Source organism: Schistocerca gregaria, chromosome 7 (assembly GCF_023897955.1).
Source record: "Schistocerca gregaria isolate iqSchGreg1 chromosome 7, iqSchGreg1.2, whole genome shotgun sequence".
In the NCBI taxonomy this organism is placed as follows: Eukaryota; Metazoa; Arthropoda; class Insecta; order Orthoptera; family Acrididae; genus Schistocerca; species Schistocerca gregaria.
The window spans coordinates 128,109,754-128,133,205 of record NC_064926.1 but is presented as its reverse complement, the minus strand read 5'-3'; the positions used below and the strand labels follow the sequence as shown (position 1 = coordinate 128,133,205).

Genomic DNA, 23,452 nt, shown 5'->3' with positions numbered 1-23,452 from the left:
CATGGTCCATCAGGAGATAGAAGTGGTCGAAAGCGATTGAAGGGTAGCGGTTTTTAAGGGCAGAGGGAAAAAAGTGCCAAGGCAAGCGCCAAGGGAAAAAACCTCTGCGACAGTAGGACGGGTAGTAAGGGCAGTAGCGGATTGCTAGCTGCGACAGCGCATGCAAGGTGTGGTTATGTTAGTGCGAGGTATCGTGCATCGTTACCGTTGTCGTTGCTGGCGCTCGTTCCAGGATCTGCTGCTGCTGCGTCCCTGAAAGATTTCATTGTCGTCATATATTAGTGGGCGATCGGTCATAGATCAGCTCACAGTGTGGGGGGAGTGTGTGGCTGGTTTGCGTGCTGTGTGCAGTACGGTTTCCCTGCGATTGCCGGTATTTCGGCGGGTTAAGCATCTGGGGTTGCCAGTAGTAGCTGAGTTGCAGGGGCTTGCCAGTACCGTCATGTTAGCGTGCTATGGACCATAGATGTTTAGTTTCGTGCTAATAGTGTTTTTGGTCTATTATGTTTCCATCTATGGTTGTGGTCGTAGTTACCCAGAGAAAGGATAAACGGGTTACGCGAGTGTCTCGTGTTTCTGTATAGTCGTGTGGAGAGTTTTTGGAATACCTGCAAGATGGTATCTAGCCGATATTCCAGGTGAAGGTCCGCGGTGCGCGTGTAGCGCGGAGCGTTGCTTATGATTCTGAGTACTTTGTTCTGTATGAGCTGCAGACGGCGCACACGTGTGGGCGCAGCGTATCCCCAGACGGGAGCAGCATACGTCATCAGAGGTCTGATAAGTGTGGTGTACATGGACCTGGACACCCTCCTATTCAGTGTGCTACGCCTGTTAAGCATAGGGTAGAGTTGTTTGAGCCTCGCGTTTGCTTTGTTGGTCACGTGTTGGATGTGGTCCCCCCAGAGTAGTTTCCGGTCCAGCCAGACACCGAGGTATTTGACCTTCTCTCGGAAACGTATTGGGCGTGCGTGTAGTGTTATTTGATTGCAGTGTTGATGTTTGCGCAGTAGTTTCGGTCTTCTGGTGAACAGAACGGCTTCGCACTTGTCGACGTTTACTCTAACACGCCACTTCACCAACCAGGGCTCTGCCGTTCTGAGTGCGGTCTGTAGCCGTGAGTTAATGTTAGACGGCTTCCAATCTTGCGCTAGGATGGCAGTGTCATCCGCGTAGATTGCCATCGTCGTGTTATGTGTATCTGGGAGGTCGTTAATGTAGAGGTTAAACAGTAAGGGCCCTAGGATGCTTCCTTGGGGTACCCCTGCCTGTATACCATGTCGTGTTGATTGTTTGCCCTGCACGTCAGTGTTGAAACTCCTGTCCGTGAGATATGAGTGTATGAGACGTACGAGCCCGTCGGGGAACCCTGCGTCGTTTAGTTTGCGTATGAGGCCGTTGTGCCATAGACGATCGAAAGCCTTCTCGATGTCCAGGAACACCGCACCAGTTGCTTTGTTCATGTTGTATCCGTGTGTGATGTATTCGACGACGCGGAGGAGTTGTTGTGTTGTCGAGTGGTGATTCCTGAAGCCGAATTGCTCCGGCCTCAATGTGTCATTTGTGATGCAGTGCCTAGTGAGTCGTTTTAGTATTACCTTCTCAACAATCTTGCTGAGCGCGCTCAGCAGGCTGATGGGTCGGTAATTTTGTGGGAGGGAGTGGTCTTTCCCCGGCTTCCTGAACATCAGGACCTTGGCCGTCTTCCAAAAGGCGGGGAAGTGTTGGTGTTTGAGTATGGCATTCGTGATGTGCGTGAGATAGTCTATTGCTTTATCCGTGAACTCCTGGAGGACACGGTTTTGAATGCCATCGTGACCAGGGGCCTTCCTAGCAGTGGTATGCATGATGGCCCATTTCACTTCAGCTGTGCTAGCCTGGCGGATGTTGTTGCGCGCTGGTTGGGCCAGGATGCGAGTGACCTCCTGGTCTGTTGCAAGTGTGAACGCTGGATCTGACGGATCCATGTTCGGTGTGAATGACGCTGCAAGTGTGAGGGCCATCAGTTCAGCTTTTTCTTCCGCAGAATATGCCGGTCCGTCGGGCCCTTGTAGTGTGGGTGTGTAGTGTTTCTCCCTGGTGAAGTGTCGGGCCATCTGCCACACGCCAGGTCGCGTGGTGTCTAGCCGTGCGAGTTTTTGGTCCCACTGTTGTGTTTTAAATGTTTGTATTTTGTCCCGGATTATTCCCTGGAGCCTGTTAATGTGCCGTTTGAAGTGCTGGCTCCTGGTACGCTGCCAATACCTCCTGAGGCGGTTCCTCATTGAGATAAGGCCCAGGATCTCCTGGGGCAGGGCAGCACTGTAATGTTGTGGTGTGCGGATTGGTATGGTGCCGGCTATTGCATCTTGGACGGCGTTAGTAAGGGTTTCAACAGCATCACCTATTTGGGCTGTCTCATTAATTGCGTGGGTAGGTGGGATGTGACTGTCGAGCGTTTCCTTGAACAAATTCCAATTCGCGCGCTTGTAGTCTACATCTACATCTACATCTACATCTACATGACTACTCTGCAATTCACATTTAAGTGCTTGGCAGAGGGTTCATCGAACCACAATCATACTATCTCTCTACTATTCCACTCCCGAACAGCGAGCGGGAAAAACGAACACCTAAACCTTTCTGTTCGAGCTCTGATTTCTCTTATTTTATTTTGATGATCATTCCTACCTATGTAGGTTGGGCTCAACAAAATATTTTCGCATTCGGAAGAGAAAGTTGGTGACTGAAATTTCGTAAAAAGGTCTCGCCGCGACGAAAAACGTCTATGCTGTAATGACTTCCATCCCAACTCGTGTATCATATCTGCCACACTCTCTCCCCTATAACGCGATAATACAAAACGAGCTGCCCTTCTTTGCACCCTCTCGATGTCCTCCGTCAATCCCACCTGGTAAGGATCCCACACCGCGCAGCAATATTCTAACAGAGGACGAACGAGTGTAGTGTAAGCTGTCTCTTTAGTGGACTTGTTGCATCTTCTAAGTGTCCTGCCAATGAAACGCAACCTTTGGCTCGCCTTCCCGACAATATTATCTATGTGGTCCTTCCAACTGAAGTTGTTTGTAATTTTAACACCCAGGTACTTAGTTGAATTGACAGCCTTGAGAATTGTACTATTTATCGAGTAATCGAATTCCAACGGATTTCTTTTGGAACTCATGTGGATCATCTCACACTTTTCGTTATTTAGCGTCAACTGCCACCTGACACACCATACAGCAATCTTTTCTAAATCGCTTTGCAGCTGATACTGGTCTTCGGATGACCTTACTAGACGGTAAATTACAGCATCATCTGCGAACAACCTAAGAGAACTGCTCAGATTGTCACCCAGGTCATTTATATAGATCAGGAACAGTAGAGGTCCCAGGACGCTTCCCTGGGGAACACCTGATATCACTTCAGTTTTACTCGAGCATTCTGCGTTGGTCAATGTGCTGCAGTGTTTCTTCAATGTATAGCATAACAGGTTGGTGATTTGAGGGCAGATCGTTTTCATCAGCAACGTTGAGTGTCGTTGTTATGCCCTTGATGAGGGCCATGTCTAATACGTCTGGCCTGTGTCCCCTCCGGTAGGGAATGTGCGTCGGTTCGGTCGGCGCTAGTGTAATGTAGTTTCGTCCTAGCGCGTGTTCATATAGTTTTTTGCCGTTGGAGTTTCGTATACGTGAATTCCAGTATGGGTGTTTCGCGTTAAGATCTCCAGCGGCTATTACGCGCGGCGATATGTTGAGTATAGTGCTGATGTCACGTGTCACTATGTTCTTAGGACTGTTGTATACTGACACCAGTGTGGTATAGGCTCCGTTGAACTTGACCCTGACGGCGGTTGCCTCTAATTTTTCAAGTTCAGGGAGCACTATGTTTGTGTGTTCAATGTCTTTGTGTATAATGATGACCGTTCCACCGAAACCAGAACCGTCCGGTCGGTCGGTACGATAGACGCAGTAGCTGGTAAAGTTTAGGTGGTTGTGCGGTTTGAGTTTAGTTTCGCTCAGTAGTGCGATAAGGATGCCCTTACGCTCCATGAACGCGGCAAGTTCCGCCCTTTTGCTGTTGATCCCGTCTGCATTCCAGAACAGGATCTGTGATAGTGTCTGGTTGTTTGCGAAGGGGGCCGGGTGTGGCGTATTATCCATGTAGGGATGTGGACAGTGTGGTGAGAGCTGTTTGTATGGCAGTCAAGTACTGTCCGGGTTGGGCAGACATGAGCTGTGTGAACAGTGTGGTGACGACCGAGAAGATCCTGGCGAAGATCTGTTGGGTCGTATGCTGGGGGAATAGTGTTTCCATTATTCCCCCTTGTGTTGTGTTTGTGTTGTGCGTGTCGGCCTGTGGCTTGTTTGTGGTGTTAGCGGCCGCTGGTGCGGGTGTTGGCGTTGTGTGTGGGCTGGCGCTTGTGTTGCTGGTGTGTGCTGCAGTCTGTGGTGCCTGTGTTACAGGTGTGGTGGGTGGTGGAGTAGTGTGTGTGCTGGTGTCGCTGGCTTGCTGACTGTGTGTCTGCGTTTCCGTGTTCTGTTGTTGCCGAGTGGTTTGTTGTGGCGATCTTGTGTACCCGTTCCTGTTCCCTTGAGGTCGCCTACGCCTTCTCTGGGTTTTCGGTTCTGGGGGTCCTTGTGTGGGTGCGTCTTCCTGTGCGGTCTGCGTGGTTTCGCATGCCGTGGCCTCAGGGAGTGGGGTCGTGTTGTTTTGGGGAGCTGGTGTTGGAACCGATGTGGTTGATGTGTTTTTTGTTGGCTGAGATGGTTGTATTGTTGTCGCAGCTGTTGTGTTTTGTGCGTGTGATGGGCGCGGAGGTTCCGCCGCCCGCACCGCTCCTCCAGGGCTCGTAGCCATGGCGAACGTTACACCGTTCCTGACAGGGTTTGGTGCGGGCCTTGGACGTGGTATGGCGCTGTTGTATTTTACGCCTCTGCGCCTCTCTGTATACGTCGCAGCCCCTGTAGTTGGCCGCATGGCCTTGACCACAGTTGGCGCAACGGCGTGCGTTTCGTTATGCTTGTGTACAAGCGTTGGATGCGTGTTTGCCAGCGCATCCGCGGCAACGGGGTGCCAGGCGACAGCGAAGGGCCGAATGACCGAATCGCTGGCAGTTGTTGCATTGTTGGGGGACGAGTGGTGGTTCATATAACTCTACCCTTACGTCCATCCGCAGAAGGCTTTTTATCTGCAGAAGGCCGCGGGAGGCGGCCGTATCGGCCATCTCGACCAGGTAGTGTGGTAGGCGGGTGTGTGTGCGGAAGCCCGTCATCCGGTTAGCACTTCGGCAGTCGTAACCAAGGAAGTTGAGCGCCGCTTGAACTGTTTTGTTTGGTGTGCTGGGGTCCACTCCCTTCACCACGTACTGCTGTGTCCGCTCTTCAGCCGTTCTGTACGTGTAGGGTGGAGTATCGACGCCAGATGTGGCACGTACTAGAAATGTTTCATTGTGTTGTTTCTTCAACGAAAAGAAATGTGAAAAAATTCGGTATAGACTTGCGTTTATTGACACGCAAGTCGTCGAAGTGAAAGAATAGGGATAGCGTCTTGAAAAAAGAAAATGGTAATGTGATCGCTCGCGATAAGTGGAGGGAAAAAGAAAGGTCAGTAGAGCACTTTCCCGTGAAAAGTAAAGGTCTCGAGTTCGAGTTTCAGTGCAGCACACAGTTTTAATGTTCTGTGCTGGTTTACAAAACTCGTTTACACAATCACGTATCATCCATCTGCACCATACGCAGATTACAACGGTCTTACAGTCGCGTACCGCGCCAGAATAATGACAGTTATGTTTAACAAACTCTAAAATATGCCACAGTTCATCTGATATAAATGCAAATTCTACCGTGATCAGCGAATCTACACCCAGCACGCAACCGCTCACATCCTCCGTCCCTTCCCGACTGCCACTTCGTTACCTTGACACATGTTAGGAAAGTGCTTCCTTTCGTTTTGAGCCACTCAGAACCCTCCGTTTTGTTGCCTATACGTATGTTGCCTTCTGTGGTCGACCAATGGCTGTCTTCTTACGTGGGTGACGTAATGCCACGCCACCAGGGACATTACGCAGGACATTCATTGTCCCCCAGTTTACCTACCGCTGTCTCTCACAATTTAGTGGCTACATATTGCCCAACTTTGCCTAATCTTAGATACCCCCTGTTAATAAAATCGTTATAATTGTCTCAGTGTGTTACCTTTTGACCATGTGCATTCTCATGCTGATACGAATGGTTGTCCTCTCCGAACTTTTCCTGTACTATACCAAGCACATAGTCCTATAAAATGTGTTCATATACTCCTTTATTTACCCTTTTCTTAACTGTAATAAGGGAACCACCTCCTAACAACACACCCATACCCTAACACTACCTCCTCCGTACTTCACATTTGGCGTTACACGTGATGGCAGGTCACGCTGTCCAGGCGTTCGACAAACCCAAACACTTTCATTGAATTGTCACAGGGATAACGTCATTTTTTACCCCAGATCCAGTAGCCTCGCTCGTTCCACAGCCTCCAGCGTCGCTTAACACTGAGCACATTAATGTGTGGAACTCCACCGTAATACCCCATTATTTTTAACTCTCTACGCACAATAATCCTACTAGCTGAACTGCTGGTAGCACTTTGGAACTGACGAGTAGTTCCTTCCGCAAATTTCATGCGACTTTTACAACCACCCTCCGCAATTCTCGACGATCCCCGTTCGTCAGGGCTTGAGGTCTGCCTGGTCTTGGGTTTCCTGGTGTTATTTCTACGTGTCTACACTTTACAATCACATCACCCACAGTCGACATGGTCTGAAATGTCCTTGACGGATTTGTTGTTTATGTGACATTCAATGGCTAGTCTACGTAAGAAGTGACAGAATTCTCCAATTTGACTCATTCTGCTGATAGTGCTTGTCTACTGAATATACAATACCTGAAACTTCCTGACAGATTAAAACTTAGTGCCGGACCGTTTCTCGAACTCGGGACCTTTGCCTTTCGCGGGCAAGTTCTCTACCATCTGAGGTGCCCAAGCACGACTCACGCCCCGTCCTCACAGCTTCACTTCTGCCAGTACCTCGTCTCCTACCTTCCAAACTTCACAGAAGCTCTTCTGCGAACCCCCGGGAAAGGCAAAGATCCCGAGTTCGAGTCTCAGTCCGGCACACAGTTTTAATCTGCCGGGAAGTTTCATATCAATGAACACTCCGCTGCAGAGTGAAAATCTCATTCTGTGTACAATACCTCTCGCCTACTTTTATGCATCTAGTAATCAGTTCCGCATTACAAAGATACATAGAGCTGTCCAGATTCTTTTGATCAGATAGTGAATATATTGACATGATACGTGTCAGAGAAAACTACTTTGACTAATGCTGTATTGCATTTGATGCTGTCATAAAGCGGGGTAGCGGTGGGGGAACTCAAAACTCTAGGGTAAATTAAAAAGTAAACTAGAGTTTTGATAATTTTTGTTTATCGGGATACTAATTCGGCAGTTAACGTCATTGCTCCACAGCGCTAACAAGTTTCCTAAATTCTTCTTCGAAGAAACACTCTGACGTCATTCACATCCACTCTCGCACCACCTCTGCTACATCAAAATCCTTCCAGACAACTGTTATCGTCAGCTTTTACGCAGAACTTTGACTTTTATTTCTGTACACGAAGACAGGTGTTTCCACAACATGTTGTGCCACTTGCTCTGTTGTTCAAAGTGACGGAACCACGTCTCTCAACAGTTGGTATGCAACTGAGAAAATCATCGTCTTCATCTTCAGAACGCCTTAAATGTGATTTCCTTATTTCTAAACAGTTCTTTTTGTCATTGTTATTTGATACGATGTCCAATTAACACTAACTTTGTGTTAGTTGAGAGGTTCAGTAACGATTAAAATACTGAACTGTCGCTAACGTTTATCTCATACTCAATATCATCAGTCCTGCCACACCATTGTCCACTTAGCTGCCTTGACATTCCTGTTCGTTTGCCAAGTGAATGAGCTACCCGAACGCTCTTAATCGCAGACGGATACACATCCAAAACTTCTTGGCAGGTTGAAATTGTGCGCCAGACTGGAGCTAGAACCTGGGGCATTTGTCTTTCGTGGGCAAATACTCTGCCGACTGAGCTACCTAAGCATGAGTCACGACTGACCTCTTTTGGGAACATACCGTACACTTGCTAAGCCGTGTACCATCAGTATTCTTTCTTACAGGAGTGCTAATCCCGCGAAGTATGCAGCAGAACTTCTCTTCATTTGGAAGATGGGAGATGAGATACTGGCGGAAGTAAAGGTGCGAGAGCGGATCATCAGGCATGCTTGCATAGCTCAGTTGACAGAGAAGTTGCCCACGAAAGGAAGAAGTCCCATTTTCGAGTTTTAATTTGCCAGAAAATTCCATATCAGTGCCTGTTTTGTGCAGAGTGAAATTTCGTTCAAGATACATGTCCGCTTTAATTTAAAACTATTAATCCACTCGCGACTTTTTCGTTCTGCAAAACAGCGATCACCGTACTGCAGCTTTAAATAATCTCAGCTGTCTCATCAGAGTGCACGAACCAATCATTGCTCTCATTTTCTCCTCTGTGAATTCGGAGAAAGGCTCACTCATAGTCAAATGCTCAGAAATCGCCACAAATTGAACTATTAACAGACCTTACATAGCTAACTGATAAGAACAATAATGTGGTTAAAGGCATGCTATCGTTGTATCAGTGCCGTCAGATGTTTTTACTTACTGATTTGCCTTCGTTTAATTCATTTCCTACAGTCCGATGAGCACTAGTTGCTATTCTTCTCTGCCGCGCGGGATTAGCTGAGCGGTCTGAGGCGCTGCAGTCATGGACTGTGCGGCTGGTCCCGGCGGAAGTTCGAGTCCCCCCTCGGGTATGGGGATGTGTGCTTGTCCTCAGGATAATTTAGGTTAAGTAGTGTGTAAGCTTAGGGACTGATGACCTTAGCAGTTAAGCCCACACACATTTCAACATTATTATTCTTCTGATACGCACTATTTTGAATTAGTCGACCAACCGTTGCATCATTCATACCGAAGCATAATTTGGGTTCATAAGTGTCACCTGCTTCTATGGCGTGAAAACATTTCCATTTCACGTCGCTCTTTACTGTAACGAGGAGAAAAGTCACAAGGATTCACATCCGGAGCCTAGGATGGTTTCAAACCTATAGCATTAGCTTTTTGGCCTACATCTGCCTCATATTTAATGCCCTGTTGCTGGGAGAGTTGTGATGTGTTGAGGAATCAATAATTTTATCCTCACGAAGTTGGATAATTTTTGAGTTGTGTTCCACGTCATTGGTTTAGAACTTCATGATAGTATCAGTTAGCTATGGTACGGTGGTGAACAAATTCGTATTGGACTATTCGTTCTGTGTCGAGAAAACAAACCGACATTGTAAATGTAAACTTTCACAGCCGAAAATGTCACAATAAAATGTTCCGCGCTGTTATGCTATGGTCGAATAGATTTCACCTCAAAACCTGACGTTTCTTTCCCATCTGTGGAGGACAAGGGGGATGGTAGCTTTCTTGAATGTCCGACATTTTGTTAATTGTAACTTACATTGCTTTCACATTGGTTTTTGTATGTTGTACTTTCTTCTGCTCTGGTGGTAAAGCAGTCAGCCACTGGTTTCAATGCTCATTGGTTTCTGTGCACACCCATAGCACGACATAACGTCACGCGTAATGACAAAGCGGTTCTCCACAGAAACGGCGAGGAAATGAATGCATGGAAAACTAACTAGTTGTGGAATACCTTTCATGGAGTTATGTGTAGGGAAAATATTGTAAAGGAAGGTAAAGATGAGACTATGCAGGGTATTTCACACTTCTCCTTACAAACTTCTAGAAGTTGTAGAGGGGACTTAGTAGACAAGGTTTTGATTAGAATCCCTTGTTCGGAAATTAACCATTTTGATGCAAAACAAATTTGAAAGTCGGATCACTTTCAAACTGCCTGCTTAATGGTACACACACACAGACTGGACAATGAGATTTGTCCGGGGTATTGTACAGGAGTCCACGGTACGTACAGTGTTCCAGTACTCTTCGTCGGCTTCTCTTCTGCGTGGAGAAGGACATTCTCTTGAACAGACGAGAGAGCGGCGAACCCGTGGAGCAGCTTCTTGCACTCGTTGTTTAGTCGCACGAAAATGGTATGTGACGTCATAATTACAGCAGGGACCGACGACATCGTCCTCTTCTAGGTATTTGTGCGTACCATGATCCGCTAATGTTTATTTTGTACCAAAATGATACATGGGTTCCTTATTAAAACTTTATCTACTAAGTCCCCTCTACAATACCAAGGAGCTCTTACTCGAAATTGTGAAACATCCAGTATAAAACAAATAATTGAGGACCCTTAGTCTAATCGCTAACGTGGAATGAGAAGAATATACATTAATTTAAACAATTCTGTATCGAGTGATGGGGGTGAGCCTCCACTCGAACGCCACGTGCTCACTGTGTTACCGGTTCTATAGGTACACGTGGAGCAGTGTTTAATGTGGCTGGCTGCACGCCACCAAAACTGTCCCCCGCCACTGCAGTCTGTCGGTAACAAAGTTGTTTCAACCCGGAGTACAGCACAGGAGAGGACATAGCGTCCTTTAGCACAGTCTGGTCTTGCCGAAGTGGGTGCTTGCCTTACCGCTTCCTGTCCTCAGCCGGCCATCACCTTCCTCGTGTACTTGCAGGTCTGATTCAAACTTGGCCTCTCACTTAATCACAATAACTATTAGCTGCTAATAGAAATTAAGGGCAGTTAGGTGTATTACAAGCAACCTAAATCAGAGTCTTAGACATATAACAGATGTATGGAATGAAACGTTCAGATACAGAGTCCAATGTCTCAATTGATTATGTAGCTCTAAAACGAGCGAGAAGTGAACTCAGTCTGTTCAACTTGTACAGATATCCCGGAGCAGCAGTCATAATAATGTCAATAGGAGAAAATCGCACACAGTTAATGCTGAAATATACGAGAAATGCAAGCGAGTGAGCAAGAGATTCTGTCAAATGATGTTAAGGTGGCAGTATAATCTTTTGCATTACCTGGCCTCTCACCTAATCACAATAACTATTGATCCAGGTGCTAATAGAAATTAGATCCAAAGATCGGTTGCGGTCAGACTTCAAGTAATCATCGTCATATTTGTTAATCAAATTGTCAAGCGGAGCGCTCGATAATATGCTTAAACGGTATGATCATTGAAATCCGATAACTTCTGATTCATCAGCAGTTGTATGGTTTGGGGGCAGACTGGACTTACTGCCGGAAACGTGTGTCATCTTCTTCACGAAAGTCTTAAAAGAGAGCAAGAAAGTTCCACTAGTAGTTGTGAGTGCTATTAGAAACCTTGGTTCCCAAAGAACACAGTCGACAGACAAATGTGGTGGTACTTTTCAAGGATAACTTAACTGTGTCTTTTGAACAGTTCTGGGAGGCAGCTTTGTAACGTTTAGGTGTCAGGCACTGCAGGTTCCTTCTCTGTGTGTGTGTTTTGCATGTGTAGCCCTGTGTGTGGCAGCATTCAGCTTCCTATTTGTTGTATTCACTATGTGCACTTAATGTCAAACGTACAAATATAGGAGGAAGGGAACGCTCCTACCACCGAAGTAGTTGCGATTACTGCGGTTGCTTGCTTGCATGCAGTAGCTACGCAGATTCGTCACACGATCAAATAGGTTTAGGCTACAGGTATGACAAGAACAAATAGTATCACAGATTTGCAACAATTTGCGATAATTTATTGATACATTTTGTAACAGTTAAATGAAATTTGAAGATTATGCATGAGAATATAATTCAAAGTCCACATACAGTGAGAAATCTTTAAAAACTGCTATAGTCCTAAATCTAATGAATAATGACTAACTTCAATTGTATAATGTTTAGTTTTGCCTTTCTTGGCGGCAGCTGTAAAGGAGTCCTGAGATACACACTGAAGCGCCGTCTTAATATTACCTGATGATTGTCCGGCTGTTGTCTTGAGGTACTACATGCTGAGTGGAGTCATGTGTCTGCTTATATTCACGTTTGACAGTTTGACAGAGAGCTGTCGACTTGGTGTGACGTAAGGCGGATATGTAACATACCCCTTCTCATGTGCCCTTTCTCTGCAGTCTAACATTTACTTTGTTGAAACTTCTTGGCAGATTAAAACTCTGTGCCGGACCGAGACTCGAACTTGGGACCTTTGCCTTTCGCGGGCAAGCGCTCTACCATCTGAGTTACCTAAGCACGACTCACGCTCCTTCCGCACAGCTTTACTTCTGGCAGTAGCTCCTCTCCTGCTTTCCAAACTGGATCGCGCGTGAGTCGAGCTTGGGTAGCTCAGATGGTAGAGCACTTGCCCGCGAAAGGCAAAGGTCCCGAGTTCGAGTCTCGGGCCGACACACAGTTTTAATCTGCCAGGAAGTTTCATATCAGCGCACACTCCACTGCAGAGTGAAAATCTCATTTAATTTGTTACTCCTCATTTGTAGCTAGCTCGGCGCTGTTCTGTGTAAACTGTGTTTCGTGTCTTCTGGGGGGCACAGCATTATCAGTTCCTGATTTTAATGGAAATTGTCATCCTAGAGACAGTTAGTGATTTCTTAATTTAACCATATTCGACTCAAAGAAATCGTGGAGAATTACCTTTACTATGTTTCGTCATTATCTATTTAGTATCTCTTCTTCGCACTCATATGAAAGTCGGAATTGGTAAGCAAATTTTCCCCACTCATTATCTGCTGAAGGTTTTTGGCGTTAAGCGCTTTATTTTCATTAGTGTACGTAATTCTAAAGTTTTATCGCCTGTCCTTGAGGTGTGACGTCACAAACAAACCGACCTGACACTTTACCATGAATGATGGGTGATCATTAGAGCCGAAAAAGCATGTAGTATAGGTACGCGGAGGCAATAAAGTAGTGAGTGACAGTGTTTGGTTGTGAGTGACTCTAAGAAAGCTGTGGTGCACATCGATATGAAGAGGGATGTTTCGCGCAGCTGAATACAGTAATATCCATCTTTTGATTTGCAGCCCCTTGTATTGGCAGTGTTTGCAGTTAAATTTTTTTGCGATTCGACGTCCGCCAGTTACGGACGTGCTTGCCACACGAAAATAGGCACGAAAACATCGCGAGAAACTAAATTACACTCTCGAAGATAGGTTAACTCTCAGAAAAAAACTTTCTCATCAACATCGTTTGGTTGCAGATGACAAGCACAAAAGTGGTCCAGAAAATTCGTGCTCACCAAATGTAAAGGTATTTTGAACCTTAAAATTCACATAATTTTATAATTATGTAACAAAAATGTTCACATTGCAGAATAAATAATAACGAAAACCCACTGATGATGGCACAGTGGTGCCGAAACATGTTTGGGTACTGAGAAAAACGGTGTTTTGCGTAACTGGCGGACCTCATATCACAAAAATGAATACAGTAATGTCCCATTATGAATGTATTGGTGTCAGGACATTAGCAAATTGTTTAACAAATTTAGCAATGAAGGTATAATGTCAGACTCATCAATTCCACTCTTCCATACACAAAAGAGAATACCAGATATTTTTGGACTTCTCCTGTAGGTTTATCTGGATCATAAAAAATATAGTAAAAGAAACTTATAAACCGTTGATTCTCAGCAACACAATTTTAACACCTGTCATCATCTGTGAATTTGTCAAATATTATGTTTTGCAACTTGTGTATCAGCATTTGCTGCGGCTCATTCATGAGTTGGCGCATTAATCGTTTCTTAGCTATTCTTTTTCGTGTGTTTACTTGCAGAGCCGAACTTCGTTGGCTCGTTCGACGTGGGCGAGCACGTGCTGTTCTTCTTCCGGGAGCCGGCCGTGGAGTACATCAACTGCGGCAAGAGCGTCTACTCGAGAGTGGCGCGCGTCTGCAAGCGCGACACCGGCGGCAAGAACATCCTCTCGCAGAACTGGGCCACCTTCCTCAAGGCGCGCCTCAACTGCTCCCTGCCCGGCGAGTTCCCCTTCTACTTCAACGAGATACGTGAGTAAGGCTTTTAGCGACGGCTTTCAGCAGAAAATTCCAGTACTGCTGCACAGCCGCAGTCCACTCAGCCTGCTTTCATGTGTGTGCTAGAGTGAGTACGAGTCTCACGTTGCGGGTTGCATATTTCACAAATCAAGGCGCCCGTTGTTATACACTCCTGGAAATGGAAAAAAGAACACAATGACACCGGTGTGTCAGACCCACCATACTTGCTCCGGACACTGCGAGAGGGCTGTACAAGCAATGATCACACGCACGGCACAGCGGACACACCAGGAACCGCGGTGTTGGCCGTCGAATGGCGCTAGCTGCGCATCATTTGTGCACCGCCGCCGTCAGTGTCAGCCAGTTTGCCGTGGCATACGGAGCTCCATCACAGTCTTTAACACTGGTAGCATGCCGTGACAGCGTGGACGTGAACCGTATGTGCAGTTGACGGACTTTGAGCGAGGGCGTATAGTGGGCATGCGGGAGGCCGGGTGGACGTACCGCCGAATTCTCAACACGTGGGGCATGAGGTCTCCACAGTACATCGATGTTGCCGCCAGTGGTCGGCGGAAGGTGCACGTGCCCGTCGACCTGGGACCGGACCGCAGCAACGCACGGATGCACGCCAAGACCGTAGGATCCTACGCAGTGCCGTAGGGGACCGCACCGCCACTTCCCAGCAAATTAGGGACACTGTTGCTCCTGGAGTATCGGCGAGGACCATTCGCAACCGTCTCCATGAAGCTGGGCTACGGTCCCGCACACCGTTAGGCCGTCTTCCGCTCACGCCCCAACATCATGCAGCCCGCCTCCAGTGGTGTCGCGACAGGCGTGAATGGAGGGACGAATGGAGACGTGTCGTCTTCAGCGATGAGAGTCGCTTCTGCCTTGGTGCCAATGAAGGTCGTATGCGTGTTTGGCGCCGTGCAGGTGAGCGCCACAATCAGGCACACAGGGCCAACACCCGGCATCATGGTGTGGGGAGCGATCTCCTACACTGGCCGTACACCTCTGGTGATGGTCGAGGGGACACTGAATAGTGCACGGTACATCCAAACCGTCATCGAACCCATCGTTCTACCATTCCTAGACCGGCAAGGGAACTTGCTGTTCCAACAGGACAATGCACGTCCGCATGTATCCCGTGCCACCCAACGTGCTCTAGAAGGTGTAAGTCAACTACCCTGGCCAGCAAGATCTCCGGATCTGTCCCCCATTGAGCATGTTTGGGACTGGATGAAGCGTCGTCTCACGCGGTCTGCACGTCCAGCACGAACGCTGGTCCAACTGAGGCGCCAGGTGGAAATGGCATGGCAAGCCGTTTCACAGAACTACATCCAGCATCTCTACGATCGTCCCCATGGGAGAATAGCAGCCTGCATTGCTGCGAAAGGTGGATATACACTGTACTAGTGCCGACATTGCGCATGCTCTGTTGCCTGTGTCTATGTGCCTGTGGTTCTGTCAGTGTGATCATGTGATGTATCTGACCCCAGGAATGTGTCAATAAAGTTTCCCCTTCCTGGGACAATGAATTCACGGTGTTCTTATTTCAATTTCCAAGAGTGTATCAGTGCTAACGGGCTTCCTTCGTTCCTCGTCGACTCGTTCTTTCTTACTGAATCGTGCAGCAGTGTAAGGCTAACCGTGACTTACTGTTAGGGTGGAGGATGAGTACATGATCTCGCTGCTGTAGAGAAGCACTGATAAGGCGAAAAGACCGATTGTTGATATCAGATGGCCGTTAACGAAGCTGTGTTTAGTGAGATCGTGGTGGATGTAGGACGATAATTAAGTGATGCAAGGTACCCAACTGCAAATATTTTCCATTAGACCAGAAGCGATATGTGGAATAAGTTTTAATGCTACAGCTCACGCTTCAGACGAAAATCATACCAATTTCGTTCAGTGCAAATAGAATAGTTATATTCCTGTTTATTACACTTACACAACGAGAAAACATGTGGAGCGTCAAACTGGCCACAAGCAATGTTATATCCGTGTGACCAAAAGCGTTCTATTTCTGTATCCATTTGGTCATAGTGACTTGCGTTTATGAACTAACAGCGAACTGTGTAGCTTACCTTCGTTTCTCTAATTTATTTTAATGACTTATCACCATTTAGAGATTGCACTTCATCATGATGTTATGTTTTCTATTACTATCGTTGCAGACTCGGTATTGCCTCAAAAGTGATTATGTGTCAATTGTTGGACATTCTCTGAATAGATATTAAATATTAAAATAAATATACAACAGTTTTCGAAAATTTTCTATCTGTGTAAATGAATGTAAAAACAGAGCAGTATTCACTGATATCTAATCAGTCATTATACTGGAATATAATAACTGTCATGCCTGGTGGTCGCTTCCGTCATTGCGCCAGGTCGTACAGTTTGCGACATTTCAACTTTCGTTTGAGAGTGGTTATGAAGCGAAATCGTGATTGTGTGAAATATTTGCAGTTTATTCGAGGAAATTTCTTTCAAAGCGGTTGCGGGAATACCGCAAGTCCGTGGCTATACTAACGGACTCGTGTACTCGCTCTCCAAAAATGTTGAATGTGTGTGAAATCTTATAGGACTTAAGTGCTAATGTCATCAGTCCCTAAGCTTACACACTACTTAACCTAAACTATCCGAAGGACAAACACACACACACCCATGCCCAAGTGAGGACTCGAACCTCCGCCGGGACCAGACGCACAGTCCATGACTGCAGCGCCTTAGACCGCTCGCTCTCCAGTCTGAGCCAGTGGCGTCCATTGGTAGCCGAAGCCGGACTCAGGTGACGAGACTCACGAGACGAGTATAATGGCACACGCAGGGGGCGACTTCGGAGATGACGTCACAGGACTCGCACACGAATTTAATGCGGGTATATACATGTCATTTCAGATCTCTAATGAGAACCGGCTTTCTCTCCTGGAGGTAAACGCAGTCGGAGCGAGGAACCCGTAACCCACTCCACCTCCAAGTGCCGCTGCGTATAGAAGGGCTTCACTTTACCTGCACTCAGGTCGATAGTCAGGACACGGGCCTTATCTTTTACCTTCCTTCCAGGAAGCAGGGCAAGCTGTTTGAGAATGGTCCATTACAGAACGTTGTTTCTTTTCAGCCAAATGCCAGTGAGGTCACTGAGTGGTAGGGATCTATCCGGTATAAACGGGAGAGATGACCTTACACCCACAATCGAGAGAAACCTCGCAAAATCCTCGGTAGGTACAGGGTAGGGGTCTATGTATGAAATGGTGCATGTGGAGGGGGTTAAAACTGATTTACTTACCACCGTCATTTCATTACTTTCATGGGAAGTAAAGAACAATATACTTCACTTCATGATCGTCACAATACTATTCTTGGCACAAGCAGGACAATGGCTTGGGTGGAAACGTCATTTTGAAGCCGATGTACTGGACTTTCAGTAGCGTATTTTATCCGCCAGTGCGCATTTCGAAACAAAATTTCGTCTTCAGGGCGTCAGCTTGCTATCGCAGATAGGCTTCCTCTCGCTTTTACGTCACAGTGCAGCTCATTCGGCAGTCAACTGAATCCTTGACAATGAAGCTATACTTCGAAAAGTGTATTGCGAATATGATACTCTTTTCGTAAGACTATAGACAGGCTGTATTTTTAAGTTTTGCATTGACTACATTTCCTATTTTGTGTGTTGGCATAGCAAGCATCCGTACTTTAAATAAGACATTTGTTCATTTTTCCAATTTTTTCTGGGAAAACAAATTAGTTTGCAATCAGTTTGTTTGAACGAACAAACTATTTCCATTTTTGATGTTACTGAGTATTTTTTACATCTTTTCATTAAATCCTTTATATGTAATCGTTATAATTCACTATTTGTATTACTTTTTAGACCAGTTTTTGTCTTCTGCCACGTTTTACCCCAGCTGCAGTACTAACAAACCTTTAATCTCAACGATAACGGAAACGATCTTGACTTTCGTTTTCATATCAAAAGCTCGGGCATTTAAAAGTAATGAAACCGAAACACATGACGTATTTGATAGAATTTTCCAGTCCAAATTGGTATGACGACGAATAATAGCGAATAAAAATGTTTACAATGACTCACTTACCTTACTTAGATTCCGCAAATTGACAGTATACACTAATCGTCATAAAAAAAAAGGCTGTACGCAGAAGGAGCCGACCGATCCACTGCAGACTGGGTGGGTATTTTGCACACTGTCAGCTACGCCAAACAGTCTGGAACTGCGCGACCGCTACGGTCGCAGGTTCCAATCGTGCCTCGGGCATGGATGTGTGTGGTGAACTTAGGTTAGTTAGGTTTAAGTAGTTCTAAGTTCTAGGGGACTGATGACCTCAAAAGTTAAGTCCCATAGTGGTCAGAGCCATTTGAACCCAGCTACGCCAACGATTACGTCTGCACGGTCGGCGCGCTCTAGTGAAGCGTGGTTGGGACATGACTTTGTGCCCATCGGGGTGTCAAACAGCTGTTTCGGTCATTAAGACAGCGGGAAGCATGACCAGAGCATCACTTGCACTACCACTAAACCCAGACGACTCGTTAGACAACGGGTTGCCCAGCTAGATGGGTTCGAGAGCGACCCACCGTAGGCTTGCGGAGGCTGTGTGGTCCTACGAAGGAGGGAAGACCGAATGATTGCCACTTTGCGCGAGCAGATTCAACGGCAGCTATAAGACCCGTAGAGCGGGATCTCCTGCCTTCTGTGCAACAGCCTGTAAATATTAGGAGCATTGACAGGTGGCAGCATGGCACAGGGCTCGCCGCACGCCAGCCTTTACAAACCCTGCCACTCACTCCCTCACAGCCTAGCACCGACTCTCCTGGAGTCGACAACGACGGATACAGGACCCTGCAGACTGGCAGCAAGTCATCTTTGGTGACAAGTTATACTTCTATATGTGCGGGTCTGCGTCTGAAGGCGCAGTGGAATGCGCCTCGAGAAGCGGTTTGTGCTCTTCCATCACACGTCCCGCCAGCCTGATATGGTGGTGGTGTGGAGAGCGATATCATATGTTACCCGTTCACGGTTATTGTTTCTAACGCATTCCGTGACAGATGCACGGTACTGCCATTCGCAAACACCCACTCTCATATCCTATTGAAGCAGGGCAACGCTCGTTCTCATACCGCTGCAACCTCCTGAGCTTGCCTCGCAGCTGTGGACACTCTTCCGTGGTCAGTAGCATCGCCCGATCGAGAATGAGTGGGGCGCCCTGGGGCCTGCCATCAACACTCCACCTCCACCAACTGGTCTGCGGGGACTGCGCCCTGAGGTGCAAGGAGCATGGGATGGAGTGTCACAGGAGAGTATCCGAGACATGCTCATGCCGCTACGTCTGGACGCTAGTAAATGGTTCAAATGGCTCTGAGCACTATGGGGCTTAACTTCTGAGGTCATCAGTCCCCTAGAACTTAGAACTACTTAAACCTAACTAACCTAAGGACATCACACACATCCATGCCCGAGGCAGGAATCGAACCTGCGACAGTAGTAATCGCGCGGTGCCGGACTGAAGCGCCTAGAACGGCTTGGCTACCGCGGCCGGCTCGCGCTGGTACCCACAGCCATGAGCACCTGGCACCACGCACGATTTGTGGCCGTGTAATGCAATAACTGTTGGTACTTCAAAGTTGAAAGTTCAGTCATTTTGTGTGTGTGGCACCATCTACATGCCTGCGAACAATGATCGCAAGTCGCATTGTTCTTCTGGGCGCAACTCTTTTTACGACGATCAGTGTATGACGTAGTATATTGTAAATGGACTGATAAAAGATCTACTCACCAAGCGGCCGCAGGAGAATACACTTATAGTAGGTGTTACAGTTAGCGAGCTTTCGGAGTTGGTGGCTCCTTTTTCTGACCGAATGGTTGAAGGCGAGGGAAGAGGGGTAAAAGAAAGGGATTGGTGACGTTTAAGAAACAGGGTTCAGTTTGGAAAAGTCGCCGAGAACCCCGGGTCACAGAACACGTACCGGTAAGTCTGCCCTGACGCAGGTTCTGGTGGACTTTTCCAAACTCTCACCCGTTTCCTAAACCTCACCAGCCCTTTCCTTTCACCCCTATTCCTTCCCCTTCATCCATTCTACCAGAAGGAGCCACTGCCTCGGAAAGCTTTCAAACGGTAATGCCTTTTATATGTGTGTTCTCCTGCCGCCAGTTGATGAGTAGACTTTTTTTATCTGTTCAGTTACACTGTATTTTCAAAAGTTGATTATATTAGTGTATGAAGTAAGATTTTCGTAAGTTACATCTAACTCCGGCCGCTGTGGCGGAGCGGTTCGAGGGGCTTCAGTCTGAAACCGCGCGACCGCTTCGGTCGCATGTTCGAATCCAGCCTCGGGCATGGATTTGTGTGATGTCGTAAGGTTAGTTACTTTTAAGTAGTTCTAAGTTCTAGGGGACTGATGACCTCAGATGTTAAGTCACATAGTGCTCAGAGCAATTTGAACCATTTGAACATCGAACACTCCAGAGTTTATTCCTCGGATATTCTATACGTAGGCGTGGAGGATAGGAAGATGATCAGAATACTTCCACACCGTATGTTCTAATCCATAGCAGCATGTCTCACATTTCATGCTTTCTTTCTAGAATTTATAGAAAGTAAAATATGAAGGCGACAGAACGCTCTTCCGCTGCTGCCACTAATGCCGGATTATTCTTAGGCTACTAATTTACAGTGTGTCTGAAAAGTACCTTTGGAATGAACCATTCCGTATCCGGTATCAGCTACAGACTTTTTAATTATCAGGGAAAACTTGCAGCGGCGCTTCGGTGAACAGCGTCAGTGCTCGCAACCCCTGTGTTCTGCAAACAAAGCGGGCTGGCTGCTGCGCCGCCGCTCGCCTCCGCTGGAAACAAAAATTCCGCTGATGTGGGCCACTTCCGGTCCCCTTCAGCGGTCCTCCATATCCTCCACTCTATTATACTCCGGAGGGGGCTGTTTTTTCCCGGAAATATGTTCTGTCCCTCTCCTTACATTCGCGCAATGCACATCCCAAGCGCCGTTCCCCTGTCCCTGCGCTCTCCCGTCTCCACTCATTCACTCCGTTCACCCCTCCCACTTACACACACACACACACACACACACACACACACACACACACAGAGTCACACCTCGTCATGCTCAGTGTCCGTATCCCCTGCACCGTCTTTTACACTCCAGCGCCATTCCCGCCTCTCGTACTGAACAAAGGCGTTCTCATTCACGTAACAAACGCTACGCTCTGTGGTCGTGCGCCGCGACATGAGTAATTCTTAATTAGCCCCGCCGGTGGTATACAACGAGTAGAGACTTGTTCAACAGCACTTGCGACAGACTGTGGTATGCCGTCAGACTTTATTCCTCGGTAATTCAGGTTACTATGCAAGAATTCTATCAGTCTTCCTGTAAAAAATGATTCGTACACTGTCCAGCAGTAGATAGATTCCTTGAATATGTGTAAATAGAAGTGACATATGGATAATTTGATAAATTTTCAACAGCCCACTAGCTAGTGAGGGTATCAGGGAAGTGTGGTAGGACCGCTGTTGTTTTCTATCTACATAAATGATCTTTTGGATAGGGTGGATAGCAATGTGCTGCTGTTTGCTGATGAAGCTGTGGTGTACGGGAAAGTGTCATCGTAGAGTGACCGTAGGAGGGTACAAGATGAATTGGACAGGATTTGTGATTGGCGTAAAGAATGGCATCTAACTCTAAATATAGATAAATGTAAATTAATGCACATGAATAGGAAAAAGAATCCATTAATGTTTAAATGCTCCATTAGTAGTTTAGCGCTTGACACAGTCATGTCGATTAAATATTTGGGCGAAACATTGCAGAGCGATATGAAGTGGGACAAGCATGTAATGGCAATTGTGGGGAAGGCGGATAGTCGTCTTCAGTTCATTGGTAGAATTTTGGGAAGATGTGGTTCATCTGTAAAGGAGACCGCTTATAAAATACTAATACGACCTATTCTTGAGTACTGCTTGAGCGTTTGGGATCCCTATCAGGACGGATTGAGGACATAGAAGCAATTCAGAGGCGCTGCTAGATTTGTTCCTGGTAGGTTTGATCATCACGCGAGTGTTACGGAAATGCTTCAGGAACTCGTGTGTGAGTCTCTGGAGGAAAGGAGGCGTTCTTTTCGTGAATCGCTACTGAGGAAGTGTAGAGAACCAGCATTTGAGGCTGACTGTCAGTGCAATTTTACTGCCGCCAATTTATATTTCGCGGAAAGACCACAAAGATAAGAGAGATTAGGGCTCGTACAGAGGCATATAGGCAGTCATTTTTCCCTCGTTCTGTTTGAGAGTGGAACAGGGAGAGAAGATGCTGGTTGTGGTACGAGGTATCCTCCGCCACGCACCGTATGGTGGATTGCGGCGTATGTATGTAGATGTAGATGTATTCGATGTACCCACATACTTTTCAGCATTCTTCTGCGGTACCACATTTCAGAAGCTTCTATTCTCCTCTTCTCTTCGTTGTTTTACTTTCGTACGAGGGTACACGCCATACAAATACGTATAGAAAATACTTCCTAACATTTAAATTTCTAGCTAGGGATGAAAAGCATCTTTCTCTGCGTTCTACTGTCTCAGAGCTACCCTGTTATGTCACCTTCATTTTGTTGTTAGGATTTTCAGTCCAAAGAACGGCAGTGCAGTTCTCCATGCTAGTCTAATCTGTGCAAGCCTCTTCCTCTCTTCGTTTACCTGTTTACTTCCTCTTATAATTTTTATCCCCTCAAAGTTGCTCCCTTTTCCAACGATTCAGTACCTCCACAAAGATAAGAGAGATTAGGACTCGTACAGAGGCATATAGGCAGTCATTTTTCCCTCGTTCTGTTTGGCAGTGGAACAGGGAGAGAAGATGCTAATTGTGGTACGAGGTACCCTCCGCCACGCACCGTATTGTGGATTGCGGAGTATGTATGTAGATGTAGATGTAGCTGAGCTCTCAGTGTGTGTGGCTGCCACTCACAGGCCTCGGCTTCAAACCCTACTACTGCTGGCAATTGATTCCCTGGTGGGTGCACTGGAACGATGTAGCGTAATAGGACCTGTACTGTTTTCCGTAAACAAGGAGAGACCAAAAACGTTTCGTTCGAGGGCGTTGCTGCAGCGTATGTTCAACGTAGCGCGACTCCGATGCGGGTATGTAAGCACCGACATAGGCAAGAGATTATGTGGTATTCGTTTCTTTTCGATCTGCCTGCGGCGTAAGAGGAAATGTGAGCTATGACGACGTTATTACCTTACGCGTCCTAAGAGGACCAACGTGCTGTTATTCTTTTGTCTCCTTCAGAAGGACAAACAAGGTAGGCATATTTCGGAGAATGAATAATGTGTATGGGCAGCATTTCTGTCAAGAAACACCATTTTTGAATGTTGCGCCAAGTTTATGTTAACGCGCGTCCCCATGTCGAAAATGTCGCAACGGAGAAGTTACG

At 46.8% G+C, this 23,452-nt stretch overlaps 1 protein-coding gene across 4 annotated transcripts in view; it reads left to right on the top strand.

The window, feature by feature from the left end:
* The window catches only part of LOC126281600 (semaphorin-2A-like), a 944,484-nt gene that overhangs the window by 804,597 nt on the left and 116,435 nt on the right, over nt 1–23,452 (top strand). For all 4 annotated transcript variants that reach the window (XM_049980701.1, XM_049980702.1, XM_049980703.1 and 1 more), the window contains one exon: nt 13,780–14,010. In XM_049980701.1, the coding sequence (XP_049836658.1) occupies nt 13,780–14,010 (231 nt within the window). The remainder of the gene's footprint in view (nt 1–13,779; nt 14,011–23,452) is intronic.